The sequence below is a fragment of the Besnoitia besnoiti genome, chromosome VI (assembly GCF_002563875.1).
Source record: "Besnoitia besnoiti strain Bb-Ger1 chromosome VI, whole genome shotgun sequence".
Lineage (NCBI taxonomy): Eukaryota > Apicomplexa > Conoidasida > Eucoccidiorida > Sarcocystidae > Besnoitia > Besnoitia besnoiti.
Genome location: NC_042361.1, coordinates 2,392,144 through 2,411,923, shown reverse-complemented (window position 1 = coordinate 2,411,923; position 19,780 = coordinate 2,392,144). Strand labels below are relative to the sequence as shown.

Genomic DNA, 19,780 nt, shown 5'->3' with positions numbered 1-19,780 from the left:
AGAGAATCTCTACGATACGTAGCTGGAGCAACTGTTCGCCGTGATATCTCAAGTGTAATTCTTCTACCGCCCAGAGTCCTCGGCTCCGACGTAGCTGAAAATGTTGGGAGCTCGCAATCAGTGAGATAACCGTTTCCCAGCCTTATGCCTGACAGCAGTGGTAAACGCAGGTCACTCTGGGACGTACCACGACCAATGCATAATCCATTTGTTGACAAGCAGCAAGTGCTCACCGTACCTTCACTAGAACCCTGCTGACCCGGGTTATGACCACCTGTGACCTCTGTGGCTGCCGAAAATATGTCTATTGCTATTTTCTGGCAATAGCCACACTGCCGCGATAGCTGTAGAGGGCAAATATTGGTTTGTTACTAAATGCCGTAAAAACGACGCGAGAGAAACTGGGCACGCGGCGAGACGCCACTAGTTCTCTATTACGCGAACGACGCGTTTCTGTGGGCGGACTGCGTCTTTCAAGGATGCCAGTGATTAGCCTTGACTGCGGCACGTGCCTCCCTGTAATCTGCCCCGCAAGGAGGCGATGAGTTCGTCCGTCCAGCCAAATGGACCACGTGAAGTTTTGAGCGCTACAGTCGCCGAGCAATGCCCAAGTGAGATCCTTCCCGTAAATCCGAGGTGTACGCACCCACCCGGAGCCAGGCGCTGTTTGCGCGGTGGCGTGATTAACATGACGGTGCGTGCTGCCGGACGCAAGTGCAGATGACTCGACCCACAAGCCTTCATCATACGCACGTTCACGCGCATACAAACACATACGATTTCCAAGGAAAGATGGGTATTTACGAGGTTGCGTCTACAAACGGGTTGGCTATCTCCTCCGTACCAGCCACTGGAGAAATTAAAACCACTGCAGTACCTCGGGCAACGATCAAGCCTAGAGACCGGGTCTGGTCGAGGAGTCTGTACGGGTCCTCCGGATCTGCAGACACAGAGAAGCACCGTCGTCTGCATGAAGAGCTTTACACATCGCTTGATTAGCGCTAATTCGATGGTGTCTGTTCCTCTTCTTCACATACGCGAATTCGCATCACCGCCTACCCTACCGCGGCCCTGGTATCAGGGGATTGCACACTACCACATCTGGCATAACAATGAGAATTTGATCCGACGACTGCCCGGATCACTACATGTCACGCATTCTCTCTGTGGCTTCAAAAAAAGCGGACGTTCTCTGCGGACACGCACGCAACGCACGTACGAAAGTTGCCAGACCACAAGGTCGCAGTAAGCACGCAAACTGCAAAGGATACACCAGTAAGAGTGGTACAAAAGTCTGCCAGCGTAATACTGCGAACGCGTCGACATTGTACATTCATTGGGCTACGCGCAATCAAGAGATCGACTTCTATTGCTTACCTCTAAGAAATTCTTCCGTTTCGTCGAGGACGAGATTTGAGACCGCGTCGTGGCCCTTCAGGACGCCAGTAACTGAACATAACATGAACAACCGACCCACACGCTTACGAATCTCCAGCATCGCGATGGCACTGTGAAGTGAAGCCCCTAGATGTCACTCCGCCACAGCACTGAGCCATCGCGGTTGTCTGCGATCAGGGTTGACAACAGGCGTGCTGCTACCCTCACATAAAAAACCTTGTTCGCTCAGTCATGATTCAGATCTTCAACTTCAGGAAGTTTCACGCTGCTCAACCAGAGCCCTAAAAGACGGCAAAAGAGCAGCGGCGCCTTGTAGACAGACTTTATACTCCAGCCAGCTCCTCTCAACGCAGTTTAGCGACGCATCTGTGGCTCCGGATGATCCTCGTATCACTCCAAAACCCGCCAAACTTGTAGCGATCCAACGGTAAAAACGGTGGCCCACGTTCACTCACTCTCTCGCCCGCCACTGAACTTGACCCGAACACGTTGGTTGAGAAACTTGTTTAGGTCGATGACCGACCGCACTTCTTTGCTTGTCATTATGCCGAACTTCTTGTGCGGGTGACGAAGAGAGCCGAGAAGGTAACACTGATGCAGACTGTTGGCCTCACAGCCAATCGATTGATAGAGCACCGCCCGTAGTGAGGAGCGACAAAGTTGAGTTAACTAGTAACGGTGGTACGATGGGAGACAAAATGACGAGCGCGCACCGCTGTCTGTGACTTCGTCCGAAGCTCTGGCAGCAACACTGCAACGCCTGACACAGATAGCAAATGCTACTGCAGAGTGTGCACGATCTTCCGATGTGGACTGCCTACATCGATTTTATGCTGGCAAACAGCACAGTGCCCCGCTCACGCCAGCGCTCTGTCGAGGTGCCATATAACAGCCTGCAGTTTCCCGAGTAAAGACACTCAGGACACCACATGCCGACGGCTTTGCACTGGGTTGAAGTGAACAGCTGGTGATGTAAACCCGTGAAAATGGAAATCTGGTTTCCTCTGCGCGCAAGAGAAACTGTTCATGAGCGACCATGGAACGATTACTAACGAAAGAAGTCGAGCCAGTTCTTGTGTTTTTGCAACACCATAAAGTCCCCTGCAACATGAAATGCCATTTCAGTGTCATGGTATGTAGCAACACGGGAAGAGGTGATAAGGAAGGGCGATACTGACCCACAGTCTGCTTGCATGTTCCGTAGCGCATTTGCATGCATGACACCATCACCTCATAATGCATCACTGATACAGCATACTTGTTTCCTGTTGTAGTTTGACGCATTTATCAGACTCACTCGTCGATTTTCTTTCCTCAAAGGGTGGGCAGAGTTTCTTGGAAGCGTCTATACTCGGCATCGTGCCCGGCGAGTGACAGGGGAATTGGCCCGTGGGCGGCTGCGGTCTTTCACAGGGACTGGAGTGCCTTTGCTAGGCCGGTGAGCGAATTAACAAGACTGAGGTATTCGACATCATAAAGAAAGGGCGCAACCCAGTTGCAAGGCCTGGAGGCATCTCGCCTGTCTCCGCTGGTACGGGTCTGGCGTCCGCCGGATTCGTGAGTGGCTTCGGCCAATAGCGTCCCAAACGTGCGTCTTCGAACTGCGAAGTCGTGCCTGGCGCTGCACCTTCGTCTCATTCCTCTGCAGTATTGGAGGAGCTGAGCGGCTCCCAATCGAAGACAGACAAGCCTGCTCCAATGGTTACTTCGGGTTCTCAAAGGTTCGCCACTGCATGTGCAGGGTCTAGTGAGCTAGCTAGGAAACCGTTACGCGTACACCCGTGTTGGCTCGTCGACTGGATTTTCATGATTCGGCGATGAAAGTATCCCCCACATCAAAGGACAGGAATCCGAATTTTTTAGAATAGTCCTGGTCTGGGGTGGGCCGTCCACTCCCCGTCGTTGCAAGTGCTGCCTGTCACCTTCGGCAGCAACACCGGGCGCGGTGGGGGGTGCAGAATATCAGCTTCTCACGCCCGCCACAGCATCTTAGCAGGACCCCACGCAGATGAAGCGCGCCAGACTCAGGGCTCCCGCCACGCATTCGAGTGGACAATCTGTGCCACGAAAAACAGGAATGGTGCCGCCTCCACTGCGCCTGAGCTGAATCATGATTGGCGACTGCCGAAGTGAGGACTCTTCAGTATACCCCCAAGAGGTGTGCGTGCCAGACCGCAAATAGAGAATGCAACATAGGCAAAGCTGGGCACGCAAACTTGAACTTCGCCGTGCCCCTGCGGCGCACCTCGATCGCTATGATGCAGGGTTGTAAAGGTGTCAGGAGGGTGTCTCCGCCGCGCAAAAAGGCTTGAAGACCGGATTACATGCCTTACAGCGTCACATTGCCGCCGGGGCCCCATCGATTCGCAGGGAGGCCCAGTCTCATCCATAGATACCATGAGTGGCATCCTGCTTCAGGAGTTGTAAAACTTCAGTCCGTTTAAAGTTGAACACGTCTAGGATTAGACATGAAAGGGCAGGGTTCCGAGCACACGTGGAGGACTCCTTTTCTGGCTATCAGGGATTGTTGGAGGGCCTCACCACCTGAGTTTGCGGTACCAAGTTCACAAGGGGTCCACTCTTCCCGCTGCGAGCTTTTCCACTATCTTGACCTTCCATATGCGGTTGGGCAATCGAATGTAGACAAGCGCACGCTGCCGCAATTAGTCTTGTCACCGCATCAGCGACATTGGCGAAGGTGCTTACTCCAGATCACCCGAAAATGGGACTCGTGTTCGGCGGCAAAGGTACCACTCGATCAAGGGCGATGCTGCGGACGACAAACGGTGACGCGGATGTGTTACCTGCAGAGCTGCGAGCCGCTTTAGCACAGGAAGTAATGCAGCTACTGGTTCAGAAGTAAGTTATGATCCTTTTCATTGGGGAATCGGTCGGCTGACGGCTTCCGAACCACAAATATATGTGGTATGAAGTAGTTACCTTATCCTCTATCAGGCAGACATCAAATACAGAAAGGCGTGAGGGAGGCGGGCGTAACGTGACGCTACACCACTGTTGCTCGGCGATCTTCGGGGACTGCAGTGTGGTTATCACATCTCCTGCCATCACAGATGCGTTGCTGTCTAGGCATATGCTTGTGTGCTCGCTGCGTTCATTGTCCGCAAGCAATCTTCATTTGAGCACTCGGAGCGAAGGGTTCAGGCGACTAGGGATGATTAAAGCCTTAGCTAGATCGATGTTAAGACAGCCTTCGTTTTGTATGGTGCGGGTGTGGCCGAGTTTTGGTGACGAATTTGCATTTTCACTTGGAAGAAGCCTCAAAAACAATTTCCACTCGCCAATATTGCCTGAGGCCGATGTATGGAATAGGGTGCTGGCTAAGGCCCATCGTCAGAAGCAGGAAAGGAGAGCGGTCTTGCAAGCACTTTGTCTTCACTTTCGCAGAACTACTCCGATGTTGACCTACGTTTCCACGTTAAGACGCTTGCGAAAGTCTGCACCTTGCTGAAGGATTTCTTTCTCTGGCAGCCGTGTACGACGACAGCGCGCTCGGCTGCCTCCGTCTGTTCAGCAGTTACACACTTCTACCATTTCTACCCAGGGTGCAACCAGTGAGGGTCTGTGCTGAGGCAGCGCCCTGATGTGGATAGCTGTGTTATAGCAGACATGCTTCCGCCCGGAGTGGAGCACTCAACCTCATAACAAACGGGCACCGTCGCAGTACAGACCCACTGATCAAGTCACAAATGCCTGCGTATGAGATTAGTGGGGAAGCCAGTTTCTGGCGTTGCTGCTGGGTTCGTGATGTGACCTTCGGGGCTCTTGAGGGGGAAACAACCGCGGAATGACCCCAGGAAGGACTGCCACTGGAGAATCGACGTACGAAGTACCCTACACTGTGAGGTAGCCGCTGCGCTAGACGGTCTCGATTGGGTGCCGTCGTTGAAATTGGCTGGCCCCGAGGCCCCCGCTCCAGAAAACGACGAATTCTGAGGCGATGGAATGCAACACATCTCTGTGTTTTTAATCTCCACGTTTCTCCGTGTGCTTCGTCCGTGCCGCGGTGCATCGCGGTTGGTACTGCTGTCAACTCTGGGTCCAGAACTCTTGAAAGCGCAGGGGGAAGCGCGACGCTGTCCCAGCTCCCCGTCCGTCGTTTGTGGTCGCTGCACAGAGGGGGCGCTGACCGGTCAACAGCTGTGGTGCGACGAGCAAGAAGCTGCGGACTGCATTTCTCCTCCAAATGCTGCACAAATTCGGCACCCTGCCTGCGTGGTTTCGCTTCCTGGTGCAGCTGTGATATTTTACCTCTCTTTTCTGTGACTGCACACCTGCATTCGTGACACACCGCCTCTGTGGCAAGGAACAGCTTGGACGTTGTGAGCATTTCGAAGTGTGTCGCATCCCCGTACGCTCAACCCCTCAAAACACCGCCTATTGAGGTCGGATATGAATCTGTCCCGCCGTTTTCGAGACTATCTTGAGCTCAACAGCAGACTGTTGACTTTGTGTGGTGCTTTGTGAACACCAGGTCTTTGAGCTCGGGGAAGCTGACTGCTTGGTCGCCGGACGCGAACCAATCCCTCATACCTGCCGACTTCCACTTGTTTCGCGGCATTCCACGGGTGTTTTTGCCAAAATGGCACCTCCGGCTACAGTGGCGACGGAGTCGTCCAATACGTCATCGCCAGCGACCTCAACTCCCCCACAGGCAATCGTCTGCAATTCGGAGACCAAACTGGAAGAGTGGCCTTACCCCAAACTACCCCCTTTGACTATCGATTACGTCGAGCTGCGGTACCCTCAAATTGCCATTTTCCACAATGTGAGAAATCAACCCATCGTGCGGTACACGTGGCGATCAACTGCGGGACCTGCGCGTGGCGCCGTTGTTCTGCTTCACGATCAAGGAACCCATACTGTATTTGAATGGCTCAGGCACCTGCCCCCTCTCTCAAAAGAAGAGCGCCGTCAGATGGAAGAAGATCCGGAGGCATCGGAGTTTGAAAAAAAAGAGTTTCTCCGCCTGCGTAACGCGTCACACTACGACGGTTCCTGGGTGGAAAAATTCAATGAAGCGAGTCTAGATGTGCACGCCATAGATTTGCAGGGTCACGGCCTCTCTAAGGTTGTGGAAGGCAAACACTACCAGTTGCCTCCCAGCTTTGACGAATTCGCGGAAGACGTCTGTTGGCTCCTTGAGGAGGTCTGTCGCCATTCGACCCTTCCCATCTTCCTCATTGGACAGGGTTTGGGGGCAACGATTGCAACGCGCGCGACTGAGCTGCTGGCGCGCCAGGGTAAACTGGGGAAACCCCACGTCAGCCGATCTACGTCATCGGATGCACAAGACGCTGGAGAGAATTCGGCTACACCGGAGACATCGGCAAAGGACCGCGACGACGCCCCGGGCCTGCAATACGCCACTGACCCACAGTATTGCCGCCACAAGGGCAAGGGAAAGAAAGATGTTCCCACGCAGCACATCACCGTACAAGCACGGCCCATTCCTATCGCTGGACTTGTGCTGCTGTCCCCACTGCTCACGCTGAAAGAACTTTCCCCTGAGGAAATGCATAAGAACAAAGGTGCACAAGACGAGGGCATCATGTCGAAGATAGCGCGCTGTTTCGGATCGAGCGGCCACGGACCGGGCCCGTTGGCTGGCGTCTTAGGCTGCCGCATGCATCAGAAAAACCCGTTGATGCCAGACTATAACGTGTGGTACCAGCGAGACACTATGACGCTCAAGGGCCTGACCTCGTACACCTTATACCAACAGATTCAGCAAGGGATTGACTCAACCGTGCGGGATGCCCGATGGCTTCTGACACCTGTCGAGCGCGACTCTGCACATACGTTTTCTTTGAAAGACTGGCAGGAAAAGCATCGAAAATGGATGGAAATGATGCGTGCACAACAGTCTAACCTTTTAGCCGCGCTGGTTGCAAGAAAGCGGCAAGGCGAGCCCGAGGTCCCTGACCTTGCTCCATGGCTCAAAGACGAGGACGCGGACAAGAAGCCATGGCGACTACAGCCGCAGGCAGCAGCTGCACAGGGTGACGAGGAAAGCATCGGAGATGAGCCTGATAAGAAGTGTCAGAGAGAGCGCGCCAAGCTCGCGTTTTATCTGAACGTACTGTTGGTTCAGAGCCTTGAAGACTCAACCGCTCTTCCACGCGGCACTGCTTACTTCTTCAAAAGGATTGGCGGCCGCATACAGGCTTCGAGAGAGGTTCTCTCTCGTCTCGGCGAACTTCCCGAGGAGAGCAATCGACTTGGTGCATGCTTCTCTTGCGGGCAGCAGGATCTTCGCCTTGGAAGCGGGGGTGAAATCGCAGATCTAACAGCCCTTGATGGTGATGACGAAGGGTGGGTTGAGGTCGTTTCAGATCGTTCATTCCGGGAAGCCACGGCTGCTCGGTCTTTCCAGGTTCCCTCCTCCAAAGGTGCCTCTACGACTTCTTTGTCACAGGTCAGCGGTCGATCTCCTGCTGGGACGCCAGGCGCCCAACCACAGCCAGCTCAAACAGACACTGAAACACGCTCGGCCACTGTTTGTGGCAAGGAGTCTACACAGCAGCAGGAAGAGCCCAAGCCGCAAGTCTCCACAGAAGGAACTGAAACGGACTCAGGAGCACCCGCCACTTTGCTTAAAAGAGAAGACGCGAAAAGTGAGGCAGAAACACATGCGGTTGTCGAAGCCAAGCCACCAGCGGGAGACGACGAAGGTGTCCAGGAGCGCGTGCAAAAACTCGTGGAGGCGAATAAGCGCCTCGATCAGGATCTTCAGCTGACAACTAAAGAAAACTTCGAAGATGACTTGGTGCGTTTCGGTACGACTGTTCGACCCGCGTATATGGTGCGGGCTGACTCGCTGGCAGACCAAGAGGAGAAAGGTGATTTCGTTAGCGTGGAAGAAGTCAAGTGGGTAAAAGAGGTTCCTGCGAGAGGTACTGGGCTTTTGGCTTGCTGTGGAGTGTCTAGCACCCGAGTAAAACGCGTCGATGTAGTTGAGGCGAAGGTGAGGCTGGTAGACAAGATAGTCATGATGGAAGCGACGGATGCAGTGAAGGCCATGATTGACGAGATCGAGGAGCGTGAGTGTGCCGAAAAAGAAAAGGCAAGACAGAAGACTGAGCAGCGCAACTGGCTTCTGAACTGCATCGCGGGTGGGGAGCCGATTGAAAAACCTGCCACAGAGCCGATACTCTACACTCAGAAGAAGCGCTGGAGACGGGCGCAAGGCGTAATTGTGGACGAAGATGGTCAAAAGGTACCAGTGGAGGAAGTGGAACGCCTGCGCAAGCAAAAGCCTGAAGATTACATGCGCCTGTTTTTCCGTTACGGAGCGGCAACCAGCGGCGACAACAACGCGCGCACGGCGCTTTGGTTGGTTCAGGACATGTATCATTCCCTTTGCCAGGAGGACAAAAAGTGCCACCTTGTATCGAAGCTCCTCGATCAGTGGATTTTGCCGATCTTGCAAGATTTGGAGGAAAGTGAGGTGATTTGGCGAGAAGCGGCACACGCAGAGACCCCGGGTGACCAATAAGGGTCCATCCTAGGCTTTGATGTACATGCAACGCACGTTCATCGTTTTAGTTTTGAGGCCGCATTGCGGTACTCATTGCCGGGGAGAAGGGACGACAGACAATTGGGTAGATGGCCAGAGGGCCACGAGTGAACCACTGACCTCGAATAGTGATTACGCAGAACAGCCAAAGCGTGCCCGCCTTCGGTGTGTGCGGACGTACCGAGGAAGTCGCGATTGATAGACGCCGCGCTTCATCCGAGGGAGGCGCTATTGAAGAGCTGAGAGATACCAGTTTGTAGACGTCAGGGGCATGTCCCGGTGTTGTACTTAGTATCGCAGTACAAAATGCATACCTGCCTCACGGCTTAGGGCGGGTGAACAACTTGCTTTTGTGTATGTTTGGTGTCGCTACATTCTTTGTAGCACTCCAGATTGTGTGAACCCTTTGTAGACTGCCGTCGCGCTGGCGTGCGTTAGAAGGCGTTCTCTGGCCAGAGTGACCATGGACACTGTGACACACACCGTCTTTCAGACCCGCAGGCAGAGAGTCCCTTTGTGTTCGTTCTCCGCCGTTCCGGCACTGGGTGTCATATTTATTCCTCGTCCCAAAGTTGTGTACTTCAACAGGTACCTATTCTGTTGCGTGTATTCTGTTGTTCGAAAACCGTGCGGCAGATACGTATGTTGTGGCTTAATGACTGTTACACACCGTCTAATATGAAACATGGCAGATGCGAATAAGTTTATGTCGACGCAAGAAATGCGGATCACTGCGAAGGGCGACAACAGAAGCCCCTCAAAACCGCGCACAAGCACCGTAGCCAACACTACCTGCTGACGTCCGATTTCGATGGCCCCACGACGGGCATGAGCGTAAGATTTGAGCTGCTGCCCGTACTGAGTCTTTTTCTCTCATTTGCCGTGCTAGAGAGGGCAGCCTCGCACCAGTACTACAGACCCGGCTATGATTTTGGAAGCAGCCAATGGCGTAAAAACATGTAAACACAAGCGGGGCTCCGGGGTGTGTGTGGCTCACACTCAGGACGCGCTCGTCCACGTGTGGGACATTCGCTGTGTTGTGTGAGAAGGGCAAAAGTGCTGACAGGATACCCGGCCTGAGAGGTGAGTGCGACGGCCTTGGCCCGTCGCATTTATTTTCATTTGATTTCCGAAGAGTAGATGGTTGCGACCAAATCGCGATGCAACACATCGAGTAGAAAAATATCCCTAGTGAAACCGCTGGACACCATCGGCGCCTTCAGGCGTATCTATAACGATTGGCTCTAGCAATTATTACAAACACACTGTAGCAAACGCGAGTGTACCTACTCCACAACATGCACGAGACCGAAAAGAAACGTGCGCCGTACTCCCATGCTGATCGACAGTTGACATACGTGCGGTGCGGTTGGCACGATACCTAGAGAATGCTACACACGGTATTCGCACCTCCCCCTCTTCCAGTTAAAGGAGTCCACATTCGGCTGCTTGGCCCCTGTACACAGGCTGTCGCGGATGACTGAGCGATCAGGCAGTAGGCTCCAACTCTGTAAGACCACGTTGTTTATGAACCCATCTGCACTGAGCGCGCCCCCTTAATTTCTCACCCTAAGGGTATAACTTCTTCCTTCCGTGGTGGCCGACTCGATCTGCGTTCCAGCCACGAGGCATCCGCCTCAATGCTGTGGGTCCCTTTTGAAGGGATACTCCGGAACTGATTTTTTTTCAAACGGTCCTTTGTAGTATTCCTGCTGGAGTCTTTCCATTGCTTTGTCTTGCGCTTCCTGCCGCTGGCGCTCCCTCTCGTAGTGTTGAAGCTGCGCCTGGTAATAGCGCTCCTCGTCAGCAAGTTGCTGACGTTCGACTTCGATGGCCGCACGACGGGCATTATCGTAAGATTTGAGCTGCTGACTGTACTCGTGAATCTTTGTTTCTCGCTGGCGCTGGTGGAAGTCGGAAGGGTTCTCGAAGTCAACGCACGGGGGGGGCAAACGGTGGTTCTGATCCTCTTCAAGCTGTGTGCTGTCCATGGATACATGTTCGCGCTTTCTGTGAGCTTCATGCACAGGCGGATGGTCGGGGCGCAGGTCTGACGCAACAGAGTGCAGTTGGCGTGCCACAGTGTACCGCGACGGAAGGGGACGCTTTGGAGATGAGACGTGCTGCAGAATTGTGCCAGTGGGCCGCTGAGCCCAAAAAAGCGCCACGTGGCGCTTACTCTCTCCAAGATGTCTCCGCGTCGAGGCGTTTTCGTCGGGAGCAAGCCAACTCTGCGGGGCAGACATAAGCGAGTGAGACACTTTCCGCATCATCGCAGCCGCCCCACCACATAGTTCACAGTCAGCACGGCAGTATATCCGTTCCCCTGACAACGCAACTCACTCCCTAGACGACATCTATGCCAGCTCTCACACTGATCTGCGCGGTTAACGTCGCCAAAACTTGTATACTGGTTGACAGGTGGGGGCGGCCTTGACAGTTTTCTCCAAAACAGGCGTCAGGAGAACCAAACGAGAAAAAAAGCGACTTACATCCTTGCAATGAAGCTGGCTTCTGTTCATGCAGGCACCTGCGGATGGGCGTGCGGTCTTCTCAGAAGATTCCGCTCCCGGACGCGGCATCAACCCCTGGTAGCAGAAAACGCATGAGCACAGGACAGGGCACGACGTTCTGAGGTAACCGACAATTCCCTTTAAAAGCATCTATGGCATGCCGAAAACGCTGCAAAGGGAGACTGGAACAATATACGTACCAGAGGGCTGTTCTCAATGCTGCTTATTTGCTTGAGGGCGCTCGAGAGCTTGGGAGTCCTCATGCTATATGCATCGAAGGCACTGAGATTGACCACCGCGTTCGCCGAGCCAGGTCGCCTGGCTGTCATGATATCTGTCCGTCCGGACGCTTTATCAACCACCTGGAACTTTGTGCAGAATGCTTTGTTTAGCTCCTCTGGGCCGTAGTACGGTTTCAGGTTGCGAGTCCTCGGCTTGTACTGCTCCTGTAACTGAGCTGCGACGCGCGGGTCTTGAAACTCAGCTGCAGCTCCAATCGTTTGCCCCTGATGCCCAAGAGCATCGGCGACAAAAATTGATTCATTTCTTCTATATGCTGCATGCCGTCTTCCGCGCCCTTCCCCCGTCCGTGTGAGGGGGCTTTTAATTCATTTATTCCATCGCTTCGCATGCCAGCATAGTCGTCCACGCGTCCACGCTCCAGCACGGCAGCAACAGGATCGGCCGGCTCCCCAGGGAAAGGGTTTCGTAAAACGGTCCCGACATTGTCACGCGCACCCGCAATGGCTCCAGTGTACTGATACGCAGTTCGCGCGACATGGGCTTCGTCGACTGGAGGCTGAGAACCGATCAGACGTTGAGAAAGCCTTTTACTGGAGACTCCTGCCGCTCGCAACACTACACAGTTGGAAGAGGATGTGTCACGATCGGCATCCGCCGGCGAACCGAGGGCAGGGCTAGATGCTCTCGGGCGACACTTCCCTCCTGAAGGAGTGAAGATAGGCGAAGCAAAATCTAGGGTCGCCATAGCCTGAACCTTCAGATAGTTGAAGACGGCTGGTGCACTTCGGCGACGAATGGCCCCAGAGAGCGGTCGCGGTTGCTGACAGGCCCAAGCCAAACTGGATTGTATCGCTGGCAACCACGGAAGTCGCCACGGGCTAGATTCGTGCGAGACAAGAAAATGCCATCGAACCGTTCACGTAAGTGGGAAGGGCTCAAGCGTATCAAATCTGACAGTCTGTTGATTTAAAGATGACATCAAAGACGGCACTCCAAGACATGCAAAATAAATTTTAAATGGGTAAAATAACTTTACGCAGGGATCGGAGTACCACCTGGCGTTGCGCGGTGTCCCGGCGAATGCCTGATGTGCTTCGGGGGCGACTCAAGTAGGCGAGTTTCGATGCTTCCTCTGTGGGCCTGCAAAAAGCAAAACAATACGCGGACCCGGACAAACTACCGTAGCATTGCGGTTCTGCAACAATAATACTGCGATCCAGGAGATGCCGACCTATAAGGCGTCAAAGCATTTAGAAACTGTGGCGAAACCCCCTCCGATAACGCCTTACCACTACCGACTGTAGCGGACGGTAGTACACAAACGCCACGATCCACGAGGATTCCAGCACAAGGCGGGCTAATGCCATTGGATCGAACGCAATTTGTCTCACCGAGTGCTACGGGCGCGTTTCGGAGTTGTGCACGAGTCGTGTGACTTCTATTCGGCGAAGGCGTGCCGGAGCGTCTACTAGCTAGACAACAATCGGGTCGAGCGTAGTACGTGGCCAGCCAACGAGAGAGCCTCAAGACGCAACCAGAGCGTCCCTCACGAGTAGCTTACAGAAATACCTACCCCTAATGTCTCAGAAAGAACGCAACTGGACTTGCAAACATACGAGAATCGACGAAAAACCGACCGACACTGTGTCAGAGCTTGCTGTTTTCGGATCCTTGTCTGCGCCTTGCAAAGGCGGCGACGCTCGTTTGCGAGTGCCCTTTCTACTCGTCCCAGCTGATCTCGAAGGGAGGGTTGCTAATTACTGCTTACCACTGTTTGAAGAAGAGACACAAAAATCGATGGGGTGGCCTTGACACTATCCAACAGGAAAATCAATACAGCAACGCAGGACCCATTCCAGTATCAGATGGGCGCTGCAGGCAGCGGCGGCTAGCCCCGAGGAGCTGTGGTAGCACTGTGTCGTGCGCGCTGCACAGTACCGTGACCTTGCCCAGCTGGACTAGCTACGCCGGTCGAGACACGGTCCCCCTGATACTCTGGTCCCGCACGTCGAGCACTAGCTCGTGCAGAGAAGAAGGCAAACAGCGATTCGGAACCTTCCTCCAGAGCGCCTACGACCAGGAATTGGCCACGGTTGCACGGCCCGTCGAACGATGCCGCGCTCACTCAAGGCGGTCCTTCGCTGTCACGTATCACTTTCTACGAGGCTCTCTGCTTCCGCTTCCACTTTTGTTGAAGTCATTTTGCCGTGGCTCAGTGCCATCGCTGACGCCTCTGATTGAAACGACTTGCCCAGCTGAGTCGAAATTGGTGGATGGTCCCCTGCCACACTGCTTAGAATCCTTATCAGCTGATCACGTTCTTCGGGAAGTGCGGTTGCCAGATAAATCGTCCAGCGCGGGAACGAGGTGCCCAGAACTTGAGAAAACTCGCTCTTGTGCAACATACATTTTGTGGTGGTTCAACCCTGCGAAACTGTTGGCGGCATCACCCCCATTTCGAGACACGCCGACTACAGCGTAGAAATTAAACTTGGCTTCCTGCAGTCAATGTAGACTGTGCGGTCTCCATCCCCACGTTGAGTCGATGCTGTTCGCAGCTCACGCAATCTTTCATTGCTGAGGATTGTTTTCGACAAGACATGCTTCTGTGCCTCTCTCTTGGCCGAGGCTTATTGTGAAACGCTGTATCCCTTCTTTTCCGACGGAGTAGACTTCTCAGCGCACCTGGGGAAAATGACAACATCTGTGGATCGAACACACGCGATGTCTGTCCCGGACAGGGGGCCTCGCTACTGCTGCGATCTTACCGACTACGCAGGAAAGCCTTCGTCCCCGGTGAGACCCAACATTAATGGAGAACTCATCGACGATGCGTGCGACGGGATTTTCCCGGAACATCGACGACCAAGGGGCGTGCATATGGACTACGCCGGCTGCTCTGGGATGGCTGGAGTCGAAGCAGGCCGCATGACTGAGATTCAACAGCATACCCGCAAAAGGATCGATCCTGCGAAGGGTTCGAGCGACGGAGTCAAACAACTTCTTTCGTACACGGGAGCACAGTATAATGAGCGATATCCTACATGCTTCGAAGGCGAAAGGACTGAGGCAGGGATGCCAACGTATCCCGCCGTTCGGCGGAGCAAGAGATCCCATTTGCGGGTGTGCGGAGGAGATCTCGATGAGCAGAGGAGACACTTTCAAACACGCTGGCAAGCAATCGACGGCAAAATGGAATTCTGTACCTGCCGAAAAGGCGGTAGCGCAAGCGTCGAGATCAACTACAAGCAGCTCGACCGAGACGCGACGTACCATACCTGGAAACGTATGCTTGGCGCGTATGACCGTACCGCCAGAAGCCACTTACAAGTGAGCATGCGGAAAATGTCTGGGAATCACGGCAATATCTGGGCAACGAACAGAGGGCGTGGTGCGTTCTTCAACAGTTCATGTCTTCGAAGGAGCAGATGAAGCCCAACCGTCTTCTACATAACCTGTTCCAGCATGCCCTGTGTGTGTATGCCACTCGATGCTGCAGTGCGACCGTTTCCTCACGGTGGAAACCGATGCAAAAAGAAGCGACCGACTGCCAGACGTGAAGAATCGGGAGCCGCCGTTCGCAAACCCCGATGGCCCTTTTGAGAAACGTGACACGACACGCCCCGCAGTGGAAGCCAGCAGTCTTGACAGAACACTGTGCCCTCGCAAGGGAGAAAAGACAGCCGATGATAAGGTGTCTGGCAAGGCCTCGCTCCCCGCTTCAATCTATCTCCGGAGCAGCCACTTGGCTACCTCATCTCTTGCAGTAAGTCCCGCAAAGGGCATTGTTGCATAGGCGTGCCTTGAGAGATTTAGTTGTTCTACCGCAGCGGCACACACGACGTGCCCCCTCAAACCGTTAGATAGGGCTGTGGTTGTGGCTGGTTTTTGGATGTCGCGTGCATTGCTGCCAGCATTGCCTGTTCAGCGCACTGAGTGAGTGAGCAGAGGCTTCGCACTGGTCTGACGACGTGCAGCACATCCCTCGCTTATTGCAAAGCCTTGCCGTTGTGGTGCACGTTCACAGCCTCAATTAGGTGCTAAGCCGCGGCAGCACTACCGAACTGCCGAATATAGCAATATGAAAATCGAGGACTCGGTCTCTGACATCCTTCGAGGAACGAGCGTGGAAAGAAAAGAGAGACGTCCACCACAACAGTTCTCGACTGAATCACCGGAACAGTCACCGCTCCAGCGTGAAGACATTCACTCCCCGTCATTCCATTCTGATCAAATGGATCCGCGCGACGAGCATCGGGCTAATTTCGCGTCAAACAACCACAAAGCGGTAGCCGAGGAGTCCCTCGTGGCTTGAATATCAGCGCACGACTGATTCCCTTCGTCTCGAAAACGGAGTTTCAGCTTTGTGTCTTACCAGCGTCTTGCGCACGGAGACTTCACAGATTTCGGATGGAATCGGGAACGCCGTGGTTACCGGCAACGAGACACAACCGCGTCGCGTCAACACTTCAAGAATCGCTGCAGCAGACAGAAGATCACGGACGTCTGCGGGAATCCGCTGCAACACACGTGGGGTGTGTACCACTATTCTGAATAAGGGTGCGGAGGAGACAGGAAGCATGAATTTGTTTCTTGTTCCTCTGACTAGAGGAGCGCAGATTTTGGATTGCTGCTTCCGTGCAGCATCGGGAACGGCGCTTTTCGTCGCCGACTAGTTTTTTTTGCGTACTTTTAAAATTTCGACCACTCGGCGCTCATGTTTTCGCTGTGGTCGAAATGAAGGGAACAGCATCAGCCGCGTGGCAACGGTGTTCTGACGCACCTTCGTGTTTCGCACAGACACCGTCCTACGGGCGCATGTTTTTTGTATGATGTCGTTCTCACGTATGCCCGTTCTTCCTCTGCGCCTGATAACCCCGGCATGTTTAACAGAAGCATTTGTTTTCCAATCTATCAGTCCACACTGCCCTGGCAAGCGTTGAGTCTGTCTCCACCCCCGATCCTCCAAGCACGCCCAGATGAACTCTTACAACACAGGAATGCCACACACGGTGCGACCAGGAACGTGCGCTCTCAGAGTACCATACACTCGAGAGGCGCTCCTGACATCCTCAAAGTTAAAACGAAAACGTATTCGCACGTAGAGATCCGACAAACACGTCAAGCAGTCTCTGCCCGCCACGCGCACGAAACCGGTATACCCGACTTTATCCTCAGGCATATCACAGCGTCCCGATGCTTTGCCATAAGGCCAGAGTGAGGCACGCTTTCGCGGCCGCGATACGACCGCGAAGAGCGATGAGTAATGCCCACATGAAGTCCATTGGCTTGCAATGACAGCGCGTTTTGCACTCTCGTCGCTGCCGCACACGCCCGCGCCTCGCGGGTCTGTAGGCTACCACTCGGCCTTCGTGAAACCAGGGAGCATGACATTTCTAACCATATCTAGCACGTGATGGCGGCACAGCCCGAAAAACCGGAAGTACCCCCGTGCTCTGCCGCACAGTCTACATCGATTTCTGTATCTCGTCGGAGACGAGTCTCGAGGCAGGCGTTGAAGCCGGCAGTGCCAGTCGAGTCGTTCGTCCATTGAAGTCGCGTGCGCTACCTTGTGTTTGTAGTACTGTCGCAGAGGCTTGTAGTCCATTATCATCTGCTTCCGACGGAGATTTCTCTGGACTTGAGCGTCTCGAAGCCCGACTAGCAGATTGTCAGTCGCAACTGAAAACAAGTCACATACAGAGAAACAACTGAAGGAGACTGGCCTACTGCTGCAGCGCCCAAGCCACGCCCAGTCCGCCAACGCAGAGGCCCAAGGCGGATAGAGCATCGCGCACGTTCTTACCGGGAGAGGAGCACTCTGGATTCAGGGAAGTTCCAGGTCAAACAAACCAACCCTCAAGCGTGAAAGAATCGGCTGCGGGCAGCCGGCTCATCCACGCGAGCACCTCATTTCCCCTAGCTCCGGCTGTCGCGTTGTCAATGCGCAGCAAAGCCCGGGTCGAACCCACGACCTACTTCCCGTCCCTGGTGCATGGTCACGGCGGCATCCTTGGTGGACGCTATACTCCGTCCACTACCTCAACCACGCGATGTCAACACTTACGTTGGTATTTCCTCTGCTTCACCATTGACAGCGCTGTCAGTGCTGCGCGTTCCCTCAGCATGTGCCCATAGAGAAATGGGGGCGTCACAGCACGCGCACGTAGGTCGTCTGTCGCCTCGGCAGCTTGCCTCGCAGATGCTGGGTTGCGGGAGAGGTTTTCAAGCCGGCAGTTCGTCGCGTAGGCGTTCCCGTTGCCGCGCCGAGTGAACGAGGCATCGCACCGAAGCAGGAAAAGCAAGGGAAGCGGCGCGGCGGCCTTGAACTCAGGACGACGCCATGAACAAGGTTCTCCCGGTGCGGAAGACAGTGAATGGAAGACAAAGCGATGACGGTTTATGGATGCAGGAACTGGGGGGCAACCCGGCGTTGGAGGAAGGACGTACGGAGAGACTTCAATGCCACCTCCACTTTCAAGAACAAAAATGGGCCCGAGCCGCGCCAGCGTTGAGGAAGGGATCAGAGTCCGCCTTGCGTTGGAATACGACAGGGGCAGAAAGAAAGACGCTCGCAGCAGCACAGAGAAAACGACGGCGAGCGACGGTGCTTGAAGAAGTCGAAAACGCCCCATATTTCCGCACCCAGCACGCGCAATTCCTCCTGTTGTAAGAGGACGCGTTCCTGCTTGTGCGTTGATTCAGACAAGAGAAGACCTTATTTCCACCTCCATAGCGCCTCTGGCCGCACAGCCGACCCAACCAACCACCCTTGCCTAGACTTCTCCCATCCGAGCGCTTGTGGCGAGTGACATCACCGACCAGTAAGTCATCTCTGTTCAACGAGGCTGACTGAAGCCGGTCGGGTTCCCAGACATGACTGCGGTCTGCTAAGCCGGCAGTCGAGGCGCGCGACGGGGAAGGGGTAGAAGCAGCAGCGAATGCAGACGTTAGTTACAAAAGAAAGTCCTTGCTCGTTGAGAGTAGGCGTCCATCCAAAAGCACCACTACGGGTGACAGACGGCCCCAGAAACTCCTTCGAAACCTGCCGCGGTCAGACATGCCGCAGCTCCTGGACGAAAAACAGGGTCATCTTCGTGGATGAAGTTCTGCTCTTCCGTGTAGCCTCCATTCACCGCGAACTCGAGCGACAGTATCCCTCCCAAGTTGAATGCATGCCGAGTTTACTTGGTCCTCGCGGGCCGCGTACCTAGAGCGTACCGCAGAAGGCCATGAAGATCCGTACGCCGACAAGCAAGAGCTAATGTGCGAACCAAGCACGAATCCTTCTGTTTTTTCAGTGGCGCGCGGGTACGGCGATGACTTAGCCTGGATAACACGAGCACACCGAGGTAAAACAGGCGACGGGCAACTTTGCACAGGTGTGCATCGACGCCGTCTAGACGAGTGACTGGCCCCGTGTGTGTGCATGCTGTATCGCTATCCCGCGAGCGCTTTGTACAAACTTCCCAGACAGTCTCGTTAACTGCGACCGAAGATTTTCTTTTGCAGTCTATTCGGAACGAAGACAACGGTTGGTATCGAAGGACAGACCGCGTCACGTCCTGCTGGTGTTGCTGTGTGGCAAGCCGGCGCTGACACTGGTGTCTGCCATCGAAATTCTCGGCTGCAACCCAGTTGCACGGTTCCAGCTCCCGGACTTGCCGTCCATTCTCATTGGTACGGCCATGGTCTCCCTTGCTTGTTTCAGCGGTCTGGATGAGACCTCGTAGTTGTTAACTCCGTTGCGCAGACCCGCTGCCCAGGGTGTCTTAGGCCAGCGCTCCTGCTGTGCATGCCCTCGAGGCGGTTGCCTCGTTGAGATGCCTGTATCATCGTCCACGCGTCAGTGTCGCGTATGAATGCTGTTCGTGATCGTATCAGCTCTCACCATGCAGCGAAGACGGAGGGGGGCGGTGCAGGCTTGGAGCAGCTTCTTTCTTGACTGGATGCACCACCCTTCCTATTGGCCGTCCGTGAAACAGTGCGAGGAGAGAGTTGCCTGTCGCCTCCATGCGTCCTTCTCGGCCCTACTCTAGCTCGTCAGCCCCTTTTACCCTGGATTTGCTGTAGGCGCGTTTGCGCTCGT

General features: G+C 54.4%; 5 protein-coding genes across 5 annotated transcripts; 2 read left to right on the top strand and 3 right to left on the bottom strand.

Moving 5' to 3' along the window:
• Positions 1 to 800: 800 nt before the first annotated feature.
• BESB_067510 (U6 snRNA-associated Sm family protein) lies at positions 801 to 1,941 on the bottom strand (the record flags this gene model as incomplete). The annotated part of the gene is made up of 3 exons (XM_029365144.1): positions 801 to 940; positions 1,378 to 1,449; positions 1,854 to 1,941. The coding sequence occupies 3 exons, from the start codon at positions 1,939 to 1,941 to the stop codon at positions 801 to 803; spliced, it is 300 nt and encodes a 99-aa protein (XP_029218727.1).
• Positions 1,942 to 5,998: 4,057 nt separating this feature from the next.
• BESB_067500 (uncharacterized protein) lies at positions 5,999 to 8,914 on the top strand (the record flags this gene model as incomplete). The annotated part of the gene is made up of 1 exon (XM_029365143.1): positions 5,999 to 8,914. The coding sequence occupies one exon, from the start codon at positions 5,999 to 6,001 to the stop codon at positions 8,912 to 8,914; it is 2,916 nt and encodes a 971-aa protein (XP_029218726.1).
• Positions 8,915 to 10,572: 1,658 nt separating this feature from the next.
• BESB_067490 (uncharacterized protein) lies at positions 10,573 to 13,058 on the bottom strand (the record flags this gene model as incomplete). The annotated part of the gene is made up of 4 exons (XM_029365142.1): positions 10,573 to 11,166; positions 11,428 to 11,523; positions 11,649 to 11,954; positions 12,981 to 13,058. 4 exons carry the CDS (start codon positions 13,056 to 13,058, stop codon positions 10,573 to 10,575), a joined length of 1,074 nt encoding a protein of 357 aa, XP_029218725.1.
• A 1,327-nt stretch (positions 13,059 to 14,385) lies between these two features.
• On the top strand, positions 14,386 to 16,006 carry BESB_067480 (uncharacterized protein; the record flags this gene model as incomplete). The annotated part of the gene is made up of 3 exons (XM_029365141.1): positions 14,386 to 15,021; positions 15,191 to 15,457; positions 15,719 to 16,006. 3 exons carry the CDS (start codon positions 14,386 to 14,388, stop codon positions 16,004 to 16,006), a joined length of 1,191 nt encoding a protein of 396 aa, XP_029218724.1.
• A 1,041-nt stretch (positions 16,007 to 17,047) lies between these two features.
• Positions 17,048 to 17,482, bottom strand: BESB_067470 (putative ribosomal protein RPS14; the record flags this gene model as incomplete). Its single annotated transcript, XM_029365140.1, has 1 exon — positions 17,048 to 17,482. One exon carries the CDS (start codon positions 17,480 to 17,482, stop codon positions 17,048 to 17,050), a length of 435 nt encoding a protein of 144 aa, XP_029218723.1.
• Positions 17,483 to 19,780: the final 2,298 nt, after the last annotated feature.